General features: G+C 45.1%; 1 protein-coding gene across 6 annotated transcripts in view; it reads left to right on the forward strand.

Moving 5' to 3' along the window:
* Window positions 1–3768: 3768 nt before the first annotated feature.
* Window positions 3769–14800, forward strand: part of PCDH17 (protocadherin 17) — a 141888-nt gene continuing 130856 nt past the window's right edge. For 5 of the 6 annotated variants that reach the window (XM_054187698.1, XM_054187690.1, XM_054187693.1 and 2 more), the window contains exons 1-2: window positions 3769–4389; window positions 6065–9117. In XM_054187698.1, coding sequence (XP_054043673.1) covers window positions 6490–9117 — 2628 coding nt within the window. In that variant the 5' untranslated portion in view covers window positions 3769–4389; window positions 6065–6489. Of the gene's footprint in view, window positions 4390–4521; window positions 9118–14800 lie in introns of all 6 variants that reach the window. The other variant, XM_054187691.1, reaches the window with a different exon arrangement.

The following is a 14800-nucleotide window of genomic DNA, read 5'->3' on the forward strand; positions in this document are numbered from 1 at the left end:
TATTGAACCTTGACATTTAACTATATTGATCTTTTCCTTGCCTTCCTATTTTCTTTTATTTGTTTAGGGATATTTGTTCTAAGACTTTTGTGCTATGCTTAAGTACCCTCCATGCTGAGACTAAAGATTTTCATTTCAACACTTCTGACTGAGGATATTGCTTATATATTTCCTTTTTTGAAAGTAGATAGAATAATAAACTACTACATTTCATTATGAATGTTTCCCAGAAAAAGTCTGGATACTTCTGTATTATGTTCATGATTAATCAGCATTTTTTAAAAAGTTGGTTTTGAGATGTGCCCTTTTACTATCAGTTATTTCGGTTGATATCAGACCAAAACTTCCAACAAACAAACTTTTCAAGTATCAAAAAGTAGTTTTCCAGAGCGTAATTTAACCCCTCCACATATAGGTTATTGTTAGGGTTGTTACATTGGACTTTGCTCCTTTGTTGAGCTTTTCCTATACAGTCTATTTTATGTGTTCTTCTTGATTTGTCAGATAGTGTAAGCCTTCTATACGTGTATTCCTATTACTAAGGATTTGGATTTTGTCTTTGTATTGCTCTCCACAATACAGCTTTCTCACCAAGCTGTTCATAAGCATTTTTAAATTTTGTTTTTATTTTGATTCATTCTTTTTTCCCGATAAATATACACCATATATTCAATACACAGTGACGTGGCACAGCACATAGGTATTATTGGCACTCATTGGCATTACCTTCATACATTTTATTTCTGACTTTTCTATGTGAAAAACACAGCAATTTCCTGATGAATGTATAGAAAATTATGATGCCAAGTCTAAGCTATCAAATATGTAGTATGTGCTACAAATTTGACAGAAAAAGCATTTTAGATATACTGTAAAATCATCGAACAAATAAAATATTCATTACTTGCACAGGTGGATTAAAATCAATAAATGCCATTTTGTTGTTATAAACTGTCTGATGTAACAAACATCATCCTGGCAGAGGCATATATTATTATGCAGGCATAATTTTTTATCTGGCTTTTTCCAGTTAGGCAGCTAAGTCTCTATTGGGTTTAAGAGCTACAATTTTTAAAGATGTCAAGATGATATGATTTCCAATAAATCGTTAGAAATTTCTAGTAATCAACCATATCTGAAAATGAGTATTAAAAAAGTAGCTCTGTTGAAGTTAACACTAAAACCCACAGTGACTTGTAGGGCAAGGGGTAATTGTTTCGTTTATGATCATCACCTGGTCACCAGCAATAGGTTTGAGGATCTAGTGCTAGTGATTCAGATTTTATTTTTCCTCTAAGTATTCCGTGCATGTCGTTGGTATCAATGGGATGTTGTAAGCTGCAAGACGTTTGATAAAAAAAGGCAGATTTTACAAGCAAAGGCTACAGTTACTTGGATAAAGGGTTATATAGTTTTTCCCTTAATTCAGAGCCTCAAGTACTTGTTTTACAAACTGCAGAGTGCCCTAAAATCTATTGACTTCATTGTGGAGTCAGAGTATTTGTTTTGTAATGCTGAGTCATATAAAAAAAAAAAAAAGAAAGGCATTCACTAGGCTGGAGAAAAAAAAAAGTCATGGAGGCACCAACCTCCTGAAAAAAAAATGTCCAATTCATCTTGGGTTTCGTGGTGTTTTGTTTTTTTTTTAACATAAGTAAAACATGAGAAATATTGTCAGAAATATATTACTTAGTACGTGCCACTGTAATAGTGAAACTATTCTTTTATCCTGCTGGTGCTCTCCTGCTCCCTCAGAAAGGAAGTTAGAGTTACCGTATGTGTATACACTTGGGCACACACGCACCGAGTACATACCCCAAATGCAGCGGAATCTCTAGCACGCTAGAGGGAGCCATTACATAATTGCAATGACCCTTCCCCCCCCCCTCCCCCCCCCCCCCCCCCAGTTAAGCAGAACTTGCATAGAAAAATCTCTGGATATCTTAAGACATCCTGCAGGTTTGGCATAGACTAAGGAATAAGGAAAGGAAAGCACAGGACTCAAGTCACAGTGAAACGAGGTCTCTTGATAGCTCAGGGGCTTACTCTGGTGTTTGTTCCATTTTTAAAATTGTGCTGCTCCTACAGGGGACTTCTCCATGTAAGTGATTTAGCCGAATACGCCGATTTTCCTCAGCCAATCTGAAGCCCTCCTTCAGAAAGCAAAGCCCATTTTGTAAACATAGCCTTTATTTCGTCTGTCTGTCGCTCTCACACAGAAAGTTGGCACGTCTGAGAGTAGTGATTTTACGCTGCCACTAATGTATGTACAGTTTATTTATATACTGCGTTTTAACACAGCATTGGTTTTATAATGGTTACTAGCAGAGTCGTTCTGCATGGCAAAGTATCCGTTTCAAAGCTACAAAGAGGTCTCCAGGACGGGTAGATGGGTCTAGAAAGAACACGTACTTGAACTTATAAATTTGTAAGACTTTCTCCAAGTCAAATGATATTTATGGACATAATAACTTAGAAAAAGCTGAGGGTTAGCCTATTGAGCAAGGCGAAAGAGCACCTTCCTTAACTGAATCTTTTTAAAGAGCCGCTCCTAAAATAATTGTCATGAGCGTCTTATAATCGCTCCAGAGTTGATTTTCCTTTTTTCTTCTTTTTTTTTTTTATTTTTTTTTCTTTTCCCCCTGAACGATTCATGCTACTTACACGCTCTTCACTCACAGCTCACAAATGGCAGCTTCATTTCGGTACGCGCGGGTCGAGACAATCCGAGCACTCACCTTTCCAGCATCAGTCATTCCCCACCCCCGCCAGCCCCGCGCCCGCCGCCCCCGGCCGAGACCCTCCCGCCGCCGCGGGGGCGGAGGCGGCCGCCGCGCCGGGGAGGGGAAGGGAAGGGAAAGGAGGGGAAGGGACGGGAAGGGAAAGAGAAGGGAAAGGAGGGGAGGGCACTGCTGCGGCCCCGAGACCCGCACCGCGGGGCTGCCGCCGCGCCCGTCCCCCGCTCCCCGGCACCGCGGGCGGCGGGGGATGCTCGGGGAGGGCGAGCCCCGCTCGGTGCGGCTCCCGTAGGGCCGGGGCGGAGGTGGTGGGGGGATTGTCCCCATCCACTCCACCCCCGCGCCATGCATCCCCGGGGCGGCGAGGCGAGGGGGAGTGCGCCGGGGCCCTCGTTGAGGAACGGGGTGGGGGGAAGACGCGACACGGGGCGGGGGAAGGAGGGTGGGAGGGTGGGGGGTGGGAGAGAAACACGACCGCGTCGCAGAGTCAAGTCCTTGCCCCTCCCGGCGCTTTGGACGAGTGCGGGGGTGTCCGCGCCTCCACCACCCCACCTCTCCCCTTTTTTTCCCCCCGTCATCACGGGAGATTTGTTAATATACCTTAATAAATAAATAAGGGGGGGGTGTGTATCAATAAATAAATAAATAAATAAATAATGGGAGGTATATCAATCAATCAGTCAGTCAATAAATAAATAAAGCGAAGCCGGGAGCAGTTGGGGGGGGGGGGGGCTGGGGGCGCGGCGCTGCGGCGCACGGCGACAAGCCCCCGCAACCCGCTCGCTCGCCCGCTGCCTTTCGCGCGTCGCCCGTCTCCCAGCGCACCCATCTAATCAATGACACCCGGCGCCCGCCGCGGCCACGCCCCGCCCCCCCTCACACACGCCCCGCCCCCCTGCGCCTCCTCCCATTGGCCGGCCGGCGGCGGGGGCCGGTCGGCGCCTCCGCCGCCGATTGGCTGGCGGGGAATCCGTATCAATGTTTAAGCCGCGGCGTGAGGTGAATAGCGGCAGTCGGCGAGCGGCGCTGGGAGAGCGCGGCGCGGCGGCCCCGCCAGTGCTGCAGTGAGGGAGGCGCGGAGGAGGAGGAGGGGGGGAAGTGAGAGAGGCAGAGAGCGGCTCCAACTGTTGAATTTTTTTTTCTCTGAATTTCGCTGCACTTTCCCTTGGCGGGGCGGCTGGTTGACATGGATCTGGTTTTTCGGGCGTCGGCGTGGCTTTCGCGTGCTGCCTGGCTAAGACTTCTGGCGACCGGCTGTTTGAGAGGGGCCACCCATCAATGAGGCAGAGAAGAATATTTGTTATTTTTAATTTTTATTTTTTTCTTCTTTTCCTTTTGAAAGCCTCTCCACCACAGGTTGCAGAATTAACTGTGTACTTTGGGTCTGGACTCAAATAAAGGAGAAAAAAAAACAAACCCAAACAGTGCAGAACTGAGACTCGGAACTAGATCTGTGAGATATGTATTGGGAATCTATGTTTTGTTTGGCTTTTTTTTTCCTCTTAATATGAAAGATCTCTGACTTATTTCACACATAACACTGAGGAAAGGTGGTTAAAAACACTCAGCAAAGCAGGAGACAGACGCGCCTCTGTGCCAGTGAGTGGATAACAGCCTTGTTTTCCTGATCCTCAGTCTCCCGGAGAAAGAGGTATAGTAAAAGTGTAGCTGGATCCGACACCCCACCCCACCCCCATTCTTTTTTTTTTTTCCCTTTCTTCCTTACCCCTCCCACCCCCCAGAAAATATAAATCTGATTAATTTTTTTTTTTCCTGTCTATAGAGTGAGTCAGAGAAGCGTTAGGAAGAAGCTGCAACTAATGTCTGTGAAGGGAGGAACATGAGGCGATAGTGAATGTGATTTGTTCCGCTGGATCTGACTCATCCAGCAGATTGAAACACCTGCATTTCTGGTTGTGCCATTCATTTATTTCTGGTTGTTAAAAGAACCTGAAATAAAATTTAGTCACCCTTCCCCAATATTTACCTATACACCATATCGCTGGGAACGGTATATCAGAGAGGGGGGAACGCATCTGGCGTTGCCCCCGCTCTTCTGCCCTATACCAAGATGCCCAGAGAGACTGTTAAATCTTGAAAGGACTGCAAAAAATGCATCACACCAATCGCGGAACTGCATAGGGTTTAATATAAGCGAATTAGTCGATTAAAAGATCTACCACTTTATTTATCGCCAGGATTGTTTTTCCTCTTCTTCTCCCCTCCCCTAAATGAAGAGGACTAGGCGGCAGTGTCATTGGAAGGAGATGCTGAATAGAAAGAAAAGAGAGGCACTTGACAGCGCAGCCCTGTGAATACAGAGACTGTTTCCCTTTTAGCGAGAGACTGAGAGAGAGAGTGTGTGTGTGTGGTGGCTTTTCTTTCTTTCTTTCTCCCCCCTCTCGCCCCCCTTCCTTTCTCTCTCTCTCTTGCTCTCTTTTTAAAATCTATGCGTCCAGCCACGGGTTGCCTGTTGATTTCCTCTCGGCTGGAGAGAAAAGCAAACTGGAATTAAACTGCAGCGAGAAAAGTGCAGCTCCTCAGACACGCATACGCACACACGCATAGAGATACACGGAGAGAAAGGATGTGGTGGTGGCGGCGGCTACTGGCCTGTCTTAAAGAAACCCAAGTGTGCATCTGATTGAACACAGCCTGTAATTTCTCTCAAAATATATATTTACTGCTAATGATGACGGTCAGCTGGTGGGTTTCTTAATTTTTTTTCCCTACAAAAGGACGAGTGTGAGGCTGGTAGTAGAGGGAGAGAAAGGAAACTACAAATCCGGACACTAGTTTTTGCTGGGTTTTTTTTGGTGTGTTTTGTTTTCCCCTCTTGCCCTGCAATCCTCATTCCCTCCCCTTCTGATTCGGGAAGGAAAGAGTGAGGGTGTACGAGACAGAGAGGGGGGAAATACCGATGGCAGCGAGATGCAGCTCTCCGCCGCAAGCAATGCAAGATTAGATCTCTAAATGCAGCAAAACACTCCCTGAAAACCAACAACCCCGCGGTGCAATCAGACATTTCACTGCCTCTCACTGCACACGAAGAGGGCTTCAACAACAAGCTGAGACTTTTTTTTTTCCCCTTCTGTCTCTCTCCCACCCCTCCACTCCATCAATCGCATCACAAGCGATGAGTAGCAAATAAGCTTTTCTAGCCCTGCTTACAGACCTGTGGCCGCCCCCCTTTCCTATGTAGATATAAATACACATATTTAAAAAAGAAATCTTTTTGATCGTTTTTAGAAAGAACAGCCACTGCCACCGATTTTTTATTATTGTTATTATTTTTATTATCCTTTGTACATCTCCGGGGAATCAAGGACCGGGAACTCTTCGCCTGCGCGGAGGAGAAGATCTTTTGCAAATTTTCTGATTTTTGAAATCCTCCCACTGCCGAAGTTGGACACCCGAAGTAACTGCGAGGGGACTGCAAGCACGGCCAGCGCTTGCTGAAAGGCTGCCGAAGCTGCTCCCCCCCCACGCCCCCCACGCCTCCGGCCCCCCCGATTGCTCCCTCCCTCTGAGCTACATGGTCCATTTGCTGCCTCTCATCCTGTGTCTCTGCAGATGTTTTAGAGCAACAGGTTCAGGAACTTAAAATATAGGGGTGGGGAGAAAGAAAGCAAAGAAAAAAAGAGACAGCCGACGGACGAAGAGGAAGAACAAACCCAGCGCAGGAGGCAGAGAAGACGGGGACAACCCTGGTCGCCGCTGCAGCTGCTGCCCCCCTCACCCCTGCTCGGGGATGTACCTTTCCATTTGTTGCTTCTTCCTCTGCTGGGCTCCCGCCCTGTCGCTGAAGAACCTGAATTACTCGGTGCCGGAGGAGCAGGGAGCGGGCACGGTCATCGGCAACATCGGCCGCGATGCGCGGCTGGCGGCGGGCGCGGCGGGAGGCGGGATGCTGCCCGCGGAGCGCGGCGGCCCCGGCGGCGGCCCCGGCGGTGGCCGCGGCCCCAAGTCCACCTTCCGGGTGCTGGAGAACTCGGCCCCTCACCTCCTGGACGTGGACGGGGAGAGCGGGCTGCTCTACACCAAGCAGCGCATTGACCGTGAGGCGCTGTGCCGGCGCAGCGCCAAGTGCCAGCTGTCCCTCGAGGTGTTCGCCAACGACCAGGAGATCTGCATGATCAAGGTGGAGATCCAAGACCTGAACGACAACGCACCGGCGTTCCCCTCTGACCAGGTGGACATGGACATCTCAGAAAACGCTGCGCCGGGCACCCGCTTCCCCCTCACCAGCGCCCATGACCCAGACGCTGGGGATAATGGGCTGCGCACGTACCTGCTTACCCGGGATGACTACGGCCTCTTTTCCCTCGATGTGAAGTCCCGTGGTGATGGCACAAAGTTTCCAGAGCTGGTCATCCAGAAGCCATTAGACCGTGAGGAGCAGAGCCACCACACCCTTGTGCTGACGGCACTGGACGGCGGCGACCCACCACGTTCGGGCACAGTGCAGATCAACGTGCGCCTCATTGACTCCAATGACAACAGCCCTGTCTTTGAAGCAGCCTCCTACGTGGTAGAGCTGCCAGAAAATGCACCACTGGGCACTGCTGTCATCGACCTTAATGCCACCGATGCCGATGAGGGTACCAACGGAGAGGTGCTCTACTCTTTCAGTGGCTACGCACCCGAGCGCGTCCGTGACCTGTTCAGCATCGACCCGCAGAGTGGTCTCATCCGTGTCAAGGGCAACCTGGACTATGAGGAGAGTGGCCTCATTGAGATTGATGTCCAGGCTCGGGACCTGGGGCCCAATCCCATCCCTGCTCACTGCAAGGTCACTGTCCGCCTCATCGACCGCAATGACAATGCACCCACCATTGGCTTTGTCTCCGTTCGCCAGGGAGCACTGAGTGAGGCTGCCCCACCAGGTACCGTCATTGCCCTGGTGCGGGTCACCGACCGTGACTCAGGCAAGAACGGGCAGCTCCAGTGTCGGGTGCTGGGCGGTGGCAGCGGGCCCGGAGCCGTCCCTTTCACCCTGGAGGAGAACTATGACAATTTCTACACTGTGGTCACTGACAGGCCCCTGGACCGTGAGGCACAGGATGAGTACAACGTGACCATTGTGGCACGTGACGGGGGCAACCCTCCACTCAACTCCACCAAGTCATTTTCCGTCCGCATCCTCGATGAGAATGACAACCCACCCCGCTTCAGCAAGAACCTCTATGTGTTACAGGTGCCCGAGAACAATATCCCTGGAGAGTACCTGGGCTCAGTCTTGGCCCAGGACCCCGACCTGGGCCAAAATGGGACAGTCTCTTACTCCATTCTGCCTGGGCATGTAGGTGATGTCTCCATCTACACCTATGTCTCCGTCAACCCTACCAATGGTGCTATCTATGCCCTGAGGAGCTTCAACTATGAGCAGACAAAGCACTTTGAGTTTCGCGTGCTGGCCAAAGACTCGGGCTCACCCCACCGTGAAAGTAATGCCACGGTACGTGTCACTGTGCTCGATGTCAATGACAATGCACCCCTCATCGTTCTGCCCGCTCTCATCAATGACACCGCTGAGCTGCAGGTGCCACGCAATGCTGGGGTGGGCTACCCCGTGGGCACCGTCCGTGCCCTGGACAGTGACTTTGGGGAGAGTGGGCGTCTCACATATGAGATTGTGGAAGGCAATGAGGAGCACCTCTTTGAGATGGACCCCACTAGCGGTGAGATACGCACCTTGCACCCCTACTGGGAGGAGCTCAGCCCTGTGGCTGAACTGGTGGTAAAAGTCAGTGACCATGGCAAGCCCAGCCTCTCTGCAGTGGCCAAACTCATTGTCAGGGCCTTGGCGGGGCCCCTGCCCGAGGCTGGCGAGCCACAGGTGAATGGCGAGCAGCATCGGCGACCACACTGGGACTTGTCACTGCCCCTGATCGTGACGCTGAGCACTGTCTCCATCATCCTGCTGGCTGCCATGATCACTATTGCTGTGAAGTGCAAGCGAGAGAACAAGGAGATCCGCACCTATAATTGTCGCATTGCCGAGTATAGCCACCCTCAGCTGGGAGGAGGGGGAGGCAGTGGCGGGGGAGGAGGAGGCAGTGGCAGTGGAGGGGGCAAGGGCAAGAAGAAGAAGATCAGCAAGAATGACATTATGCTGGTGCCCAGTGAGGGCGAGGACAGCCGGGGCCCCCTCAATGTCATGAACGTGGTGAGCAGCCCATCCCTGGCCACCTCACCCATGTACTTTGACTACCAGACCCGCCTGCCCCTCAGCTCTCCCAGGTCTGAGGTGATGTACCTGAAGCCCGCCTCCAACAACCTGACTGTACCCCAGGGACATGTGGGCTGCCACACCAGCTTCACAGGGCAAGGGACTAACGCCAGCGAGGCTCCCCCGAGCCGGATGTCCATAATTCAGGTAGGAGACTTTTAGAATTCCCTGGACCTCACTTTAGACGCTGGTTTAACTTTACCTTTTGTCTGCAGTGAAATCTGCTGTAAGGCACCACTGAAGGGACCAACACAAGTCACTAAAGAGAGGTGGACTTAATGAAAGTGGAACCAGACCACACCTGGTGGGTCTGGTTCTGCTGTCACATAGGTGTTTCCCGTGTGATTCAAAAGTAAATGCCCACTGAAATAGAGTTATGGCAGTGCAAACGAGGTGCATGTGAGAGTGCAGGCAGGCGTTTAGTACGTTTGGGGCACGCTGGGGTATTTTCCCAGAAGATCGTCAGACAGAGGTGGGCACTTCCATAGGTTTCACTTCGCTTTGTTTTGGGGTGGAGAAGGGGGGAGGGTGTTTCTGAAGCAGTCATATCATCTGCAGTAACTAACAGGATGTGGGAGAAACTCTACACACTGAGGACATCTATTGCAACAGTGTATTATAGCCCTCCAATCCTGTATGTAAATATGAGCTATCTTTCCAAGATGTATGTTTTTAATTTTTTTAATTTCCTTCTTTAGAATATATATACATAAATATTTATTTTTTTGATGCAGAATGGTATCATTGGGACCCCATTGCCTCCTCCTCTCTCCATAAACAACCAAACCTTCAGTGTTGAAAATTCTGCTTAGTCAAATAGAAAGAAAATGTATGTGGTGATTCCCTCCTACCCCCAAATGTAAAAAAACCCCTCACATCCTGTCATAAACCAGCAAAACAACTAGTCAGATTTCCAGTAGCCTGAGTCAATATTGATGATTGCTTTATAGAGAAAGACTTACATGCTCTGTCTTCTACGAAAGCTCATTTAGAAATTACAGCTGGGCTGCATTCTTCTGCCAGTTATATCCACACTGTCCTCTACCGACTTTCGTGAGTGTGAGAAATGGCAGAATTTGGACCATTGGATATAGGGTGCTAATCAAAGAATGACTTAATTTTCAGCAGGTAGTTTAAAGTCCAAACTCAGAAGATGTATTCCAGAGCAGTGAACTCGTAGAGTGAAGGTGAGGGCAGAATTTGGCTCCAGTTGATTTAATTTAAAGTATTGCTTCATGATTAATGCAGCTTAACATTCAAACACTACAGGTATGTTCCAAAGTGATTTTTAACGTTTGGATTGAAAGCAGGCTCTGGATAATGACTATTAATATATTTGAAATGTCATATCTGTTTTATCCTGTGGTTCTCTAATATGCTGTTCTGAGTCATAGGGGAATGAGCTGAATGTATCAGAAGTGACACAGACTCATTTTGTATATGCAGCTAGTGGGAAAGAAGTTGCACCATAGACACTTGATGTACCAAAAGAAAATTCATAATACCTTTGAGTTATCACACCCTGCGGGCTGTGAGCACCGAATGTTCTAATTGCCAGCTGCATCTAATGTTTTAAACTAAATAGAAGTGGCCATCAGTAATCGGCAGGTTAAACAACCAAAATTCCAATAACTGATGGCTTGTAAATTGATTTATAACTGGGGGAAAAAAAAAGAAAAAAAAAGAAAAAAGGCTGTCTGTACAAGGTCACTGTGAACTAATCCTCAACCTGCTATTGAGTTGTGTCACAGAAACAATTTCATTTTATGCCTATCATGAATTTGTGTTGCTATCAATTAGGTGCGTGGAGCAATACTTAAAATCTGAAAGTGATTTTAACAAAAAGTGACACTTCAGGAAAGAGTTTAGGTTAGGGCGCAACCGGAGATAATTTGATTTATAATTCATGCTTTAAAAAACAAATAACTTTCAATGACACTTGTTTAAGTAATGTCAACTTTTTCACTGTAAAATGGAGTTGTCAGAATGCAAAAAAAAAAACCAACACATTTTTTTTCTACTGACAAGTGTAATAGTTACTAAAAGACAGAAAATTATACTTTCCTACAACCATGTAATGTCTATATACAGCAATTAATTCATGTACTGATGCTACTGAGTAGTAAAGATTCAATTGTAGTGTAAAATCCCTATGGAAAATATGATTCCTTTTTTTACAGTGTTCACTGTATAATATCAATCATGATTTTTTTTTTTTTTCCTGAGATCTATATAAAGCTAAAAGAGGAATTTCCTCCCTTAAGAAGTTGTGTTGTGGTTTCTATAACAGTTTTTATTACAACAACTGTGGGAATGTTAACCGTAACTCCTTGTAGCACATACTGGTTTATCTAATAATGTCTTTGCTTTCCCTGAACATCTACACAGAGTGTTTTGGATGTTTAGATGGTCCAGCCAGTAGATTAGGAAACATTCATTTTTCCCTAGTGAACAACCTGTTCAAACATACTTATTGATACTATGTTTTGTAGTTGTATTGACAAAACAAAAACACAGTATGAAACAGAGTGGATGGTTTCTAGTTAGGAAAGGCCCAGACTTAAAGTAGTTAGATGAGAAAATCTGATACTCTTCACTGTATTTTGCATTACGAAAATACATTTTGTATTCTCCATCTCCACATCCCTGGTGTAAATTTTATATAAAATTTGCATTTAGAATGTAGATTCTACTTTGTGTCTGGTCCTGTACTTCTGCCTCATGTAAAATTCAAACTGCAAACCTAGGGAAAAATAGTAAAGGATCGGCCCTCTCTCTGGATCTACTATATCCTTAATCACTCCAGGAAACCTGTGCCTGGAAAAGTAAATTGCACAGTTAGGAATCAAAGGTATAGCCAGTGGAAAAAAAGATACAGAATCCAAACAGCTGCTTTATCATTTCCTTTCATTAGTCAATTCAGAAAAGCAGTTTTCTTCGTTACCTCAGTAAGGGAAAGGTAAATGGTTGTGTAAGTGTTCTCTAGTGAATATTCACTTCAGTTTTTCCAGATATATTGCTGAGCCACAATAATCTCACACTGTATAATTCATACAATGGGACTGCTTTTCTTCACTCTCTTTTTGTCAGCAAGTGTTTAATGGCAGAATTCTCTAGGAGGAGCCTGTTATTAAAACTTTATGTTTATATATATGTATGTATATACACACGTATGTACATATATATCCATGGATATATATACACATACTAAATATTATATTACTTAGTACATCCAATTGAGTCTATAAATATTTAAAATCAAATAAATAATTTCTTTCTCAGTAAGATACAAATTTTCTCCCTCTTATTAGGCATGCATAAAAGTTTTTTTTTGCTTTGCAGTAAAAGCTGTAAAGTCAATGGGCTTTATGATTCCCCTACTTCTCATGAACAGTGTTTTATTCTACAGATAACTCAATTTATATCAATGAATACCTGTGGAGTAAAGTATTAATTAGTGACTATGGGTTTCAGACTGACCCAAAATGACCAGCAGCTGAAGAAAATATTGCCTGAGATGTGTAAGAGCGGTGTACTCTTACCTCTCTTTAAGTGACTTCTGCTAGACATTAGTCACACGGTTTAACAATTTGTTAAAACTCACTACTTTGTAGCATCCAACTATGTGCCATGGTTGCATATGTTACTCATATGAATCAATGAACTTCTTCAGTACCATAAAAATTAAGTAGTTTAAACATGTATACATATTATACATATACATGTATATATATATATGTAAAAAATTTTGGATGGATAGCCAAGGATGCAGTATACCTGTGGCTTTTATTGGCACAAGAGACTAGCAAGTGGTTAGGGCTTATGAAAATAGACCATTTGTGATTTGATGTGCACACGAGGTTGATGTGGATGAAGAACAGTGTTTGGTAATGGACTGGGAAGTCAGAACAGCTCTACACTTCGTCGTGTTTCATTGCTTTTACCTTCAGCAGTCATATTCTAAACATACTTTAGAAACGGTGCTTTCAAACATGAGTCAGTTAAAAATATTTAAATATACACCAGTGCTATACAATTGTCATTGCCAGATTCAAAATTCCATGCAACTTTTGAATCACTTAAGGTCTGAATAATTCATTTTTACTGGGGAGAAAAAATAGGAAAGCAGGAGAAAATGGATACTCTAAGTACCTGAAGGATTTCTGTTCACTCTGGACCTTAAAGACTGCTGGTCAAATTCTGCTCATCTCATTCTGATGAGTAAGTCAAGCTGATCTACTCACCTGACTAAGAGAAACAGGATTTTGCTTTATTTTGAAGAGCAGATATCAGAAAAAGAAATATCATGTACAAATATACACATGTATGTTCATATCTCTGCTACCAAAAAGTTCTGAGTTAATTAGTTCTCCTTCCCTGGGTGAACAAGAGGCAGTTTCTTCTCGCAGGTTTCCAATAGGTAAAAGATTGGATGGATAAAGGGGAACAAATAGTTTCTTTAAGCAAATAAGTTCTAGAAATACGTTCCTCAAAGTGACAGAACAGTAGTGTAGAACAAGGGGTACTGATGATCCTAGAGGTTATTTATCATTATACTTGTGATGCAACTTGGAGAAGTTTGTAAATATATCAGGAATGAGGTGGGAGTGAATAAAGAAAACAGCCGTCACAGCTTTTGCTACACAACAGCTAAAAAAGAACGACTGTGTTGCAAGTAGCTCTGAAGATGGGAATCACCGAAGCTGCCGTACTAGGCAGTCCTGTAGCATTTTAAGATAAAATACAGACCATTCTTAATACTTCAGGCACCTGATGTTTATGATGCGTCAACAGATTACTGTCAAGTCCCAGTGCAGCTTCATTGCCAGGTGTCTAGTAGTACCTGAGAAGACAAAGTCTACAGGGCAAATAAAAACCATAAGCCATATTAGTGCTTCTCTGTCTTTAGATACACTATTCAAGGCTTTACTTTGAGAAACTTCAGCTCATAAATTTCAAGATTGCAAAAAGCAGTCTGCAGCTGCTGCAGTATAAGGAGAAGCAGATTTCCTTACAGAAGTTGCATTTGTTCTCAGTGGTTTGAATTCCTACCTGAAAACAGAGGTATTAATTTTTTATTTCTATATCTTCTACTGAAAATGAGGAACATTATTCTCTCTCACTAGAGCTAGTAGAAGTTAATATTTTGCACCAAAAGGATACTGGGGCAGTTCTACACATTTGCAAGTTTGCAGGTTTGTGGTCTGTAATTCTCAAAATTTCACAGCTGCATATTCTAGGGCTGTATCTAAAGACACTGAATTGTCGTCAGATGAAACTTCGTAACTACCTGGCTAAGATGCATTATGGTAGTTTTTACAGTCTTTTATAAGGTTATACATCTTCCAAAATAACTCCTGTGAGTGTTTGCATTGTGTAAATACAGTCTGCAGTTAATATGATTTTGTGTTACATCGTTCTGTAGCTTTAGTTTCACTTATTGAATGAAGTCAATACCAGGGTCGTCTGTGTAAGAATTTCAGGATAGGATCTTTTCTATATTTTAAAGAAACATCATTTCATAATTCATCAAAATACACTGCATAGTACGTAACACGAAGTACATACATTTTAGGACCAGATCTGGCAGCACATTGCTTACTATGGCATCTGCCCTGGCTGCTGAAACAGGCAGGGGGAGCAGAACGGGGCTCTTGTTTTGTGTTACACCTGCTCTGGTCTTGATTGTGAGCTCCTTGCCGGTATTGTTTCTAGCAAGATTATTTCACAAGGATCATTCCTGATATATAGATCCATATGAGATCTAGAGAACTTTCCGAGATGAAATGCTGTAATATAGAACAATAAATGTAATAGAGAAAAAGACATT

The sequence above is a fragment of the Rissa tridactyla genome, chromosome 1 (genome assembly GCF_028500815.1).
Source record: "Rissa tridactyla isolate bRisTri1 chromosome 1, bRisTri1.patW.cur.20221130, whole genome shotgun sequence".
Lineage (NCBI taxonomy): Eukaryota > Metazoa > Chordata > Aves > Charadriiformes > Laridae > Rissa > Rissa tridactyla.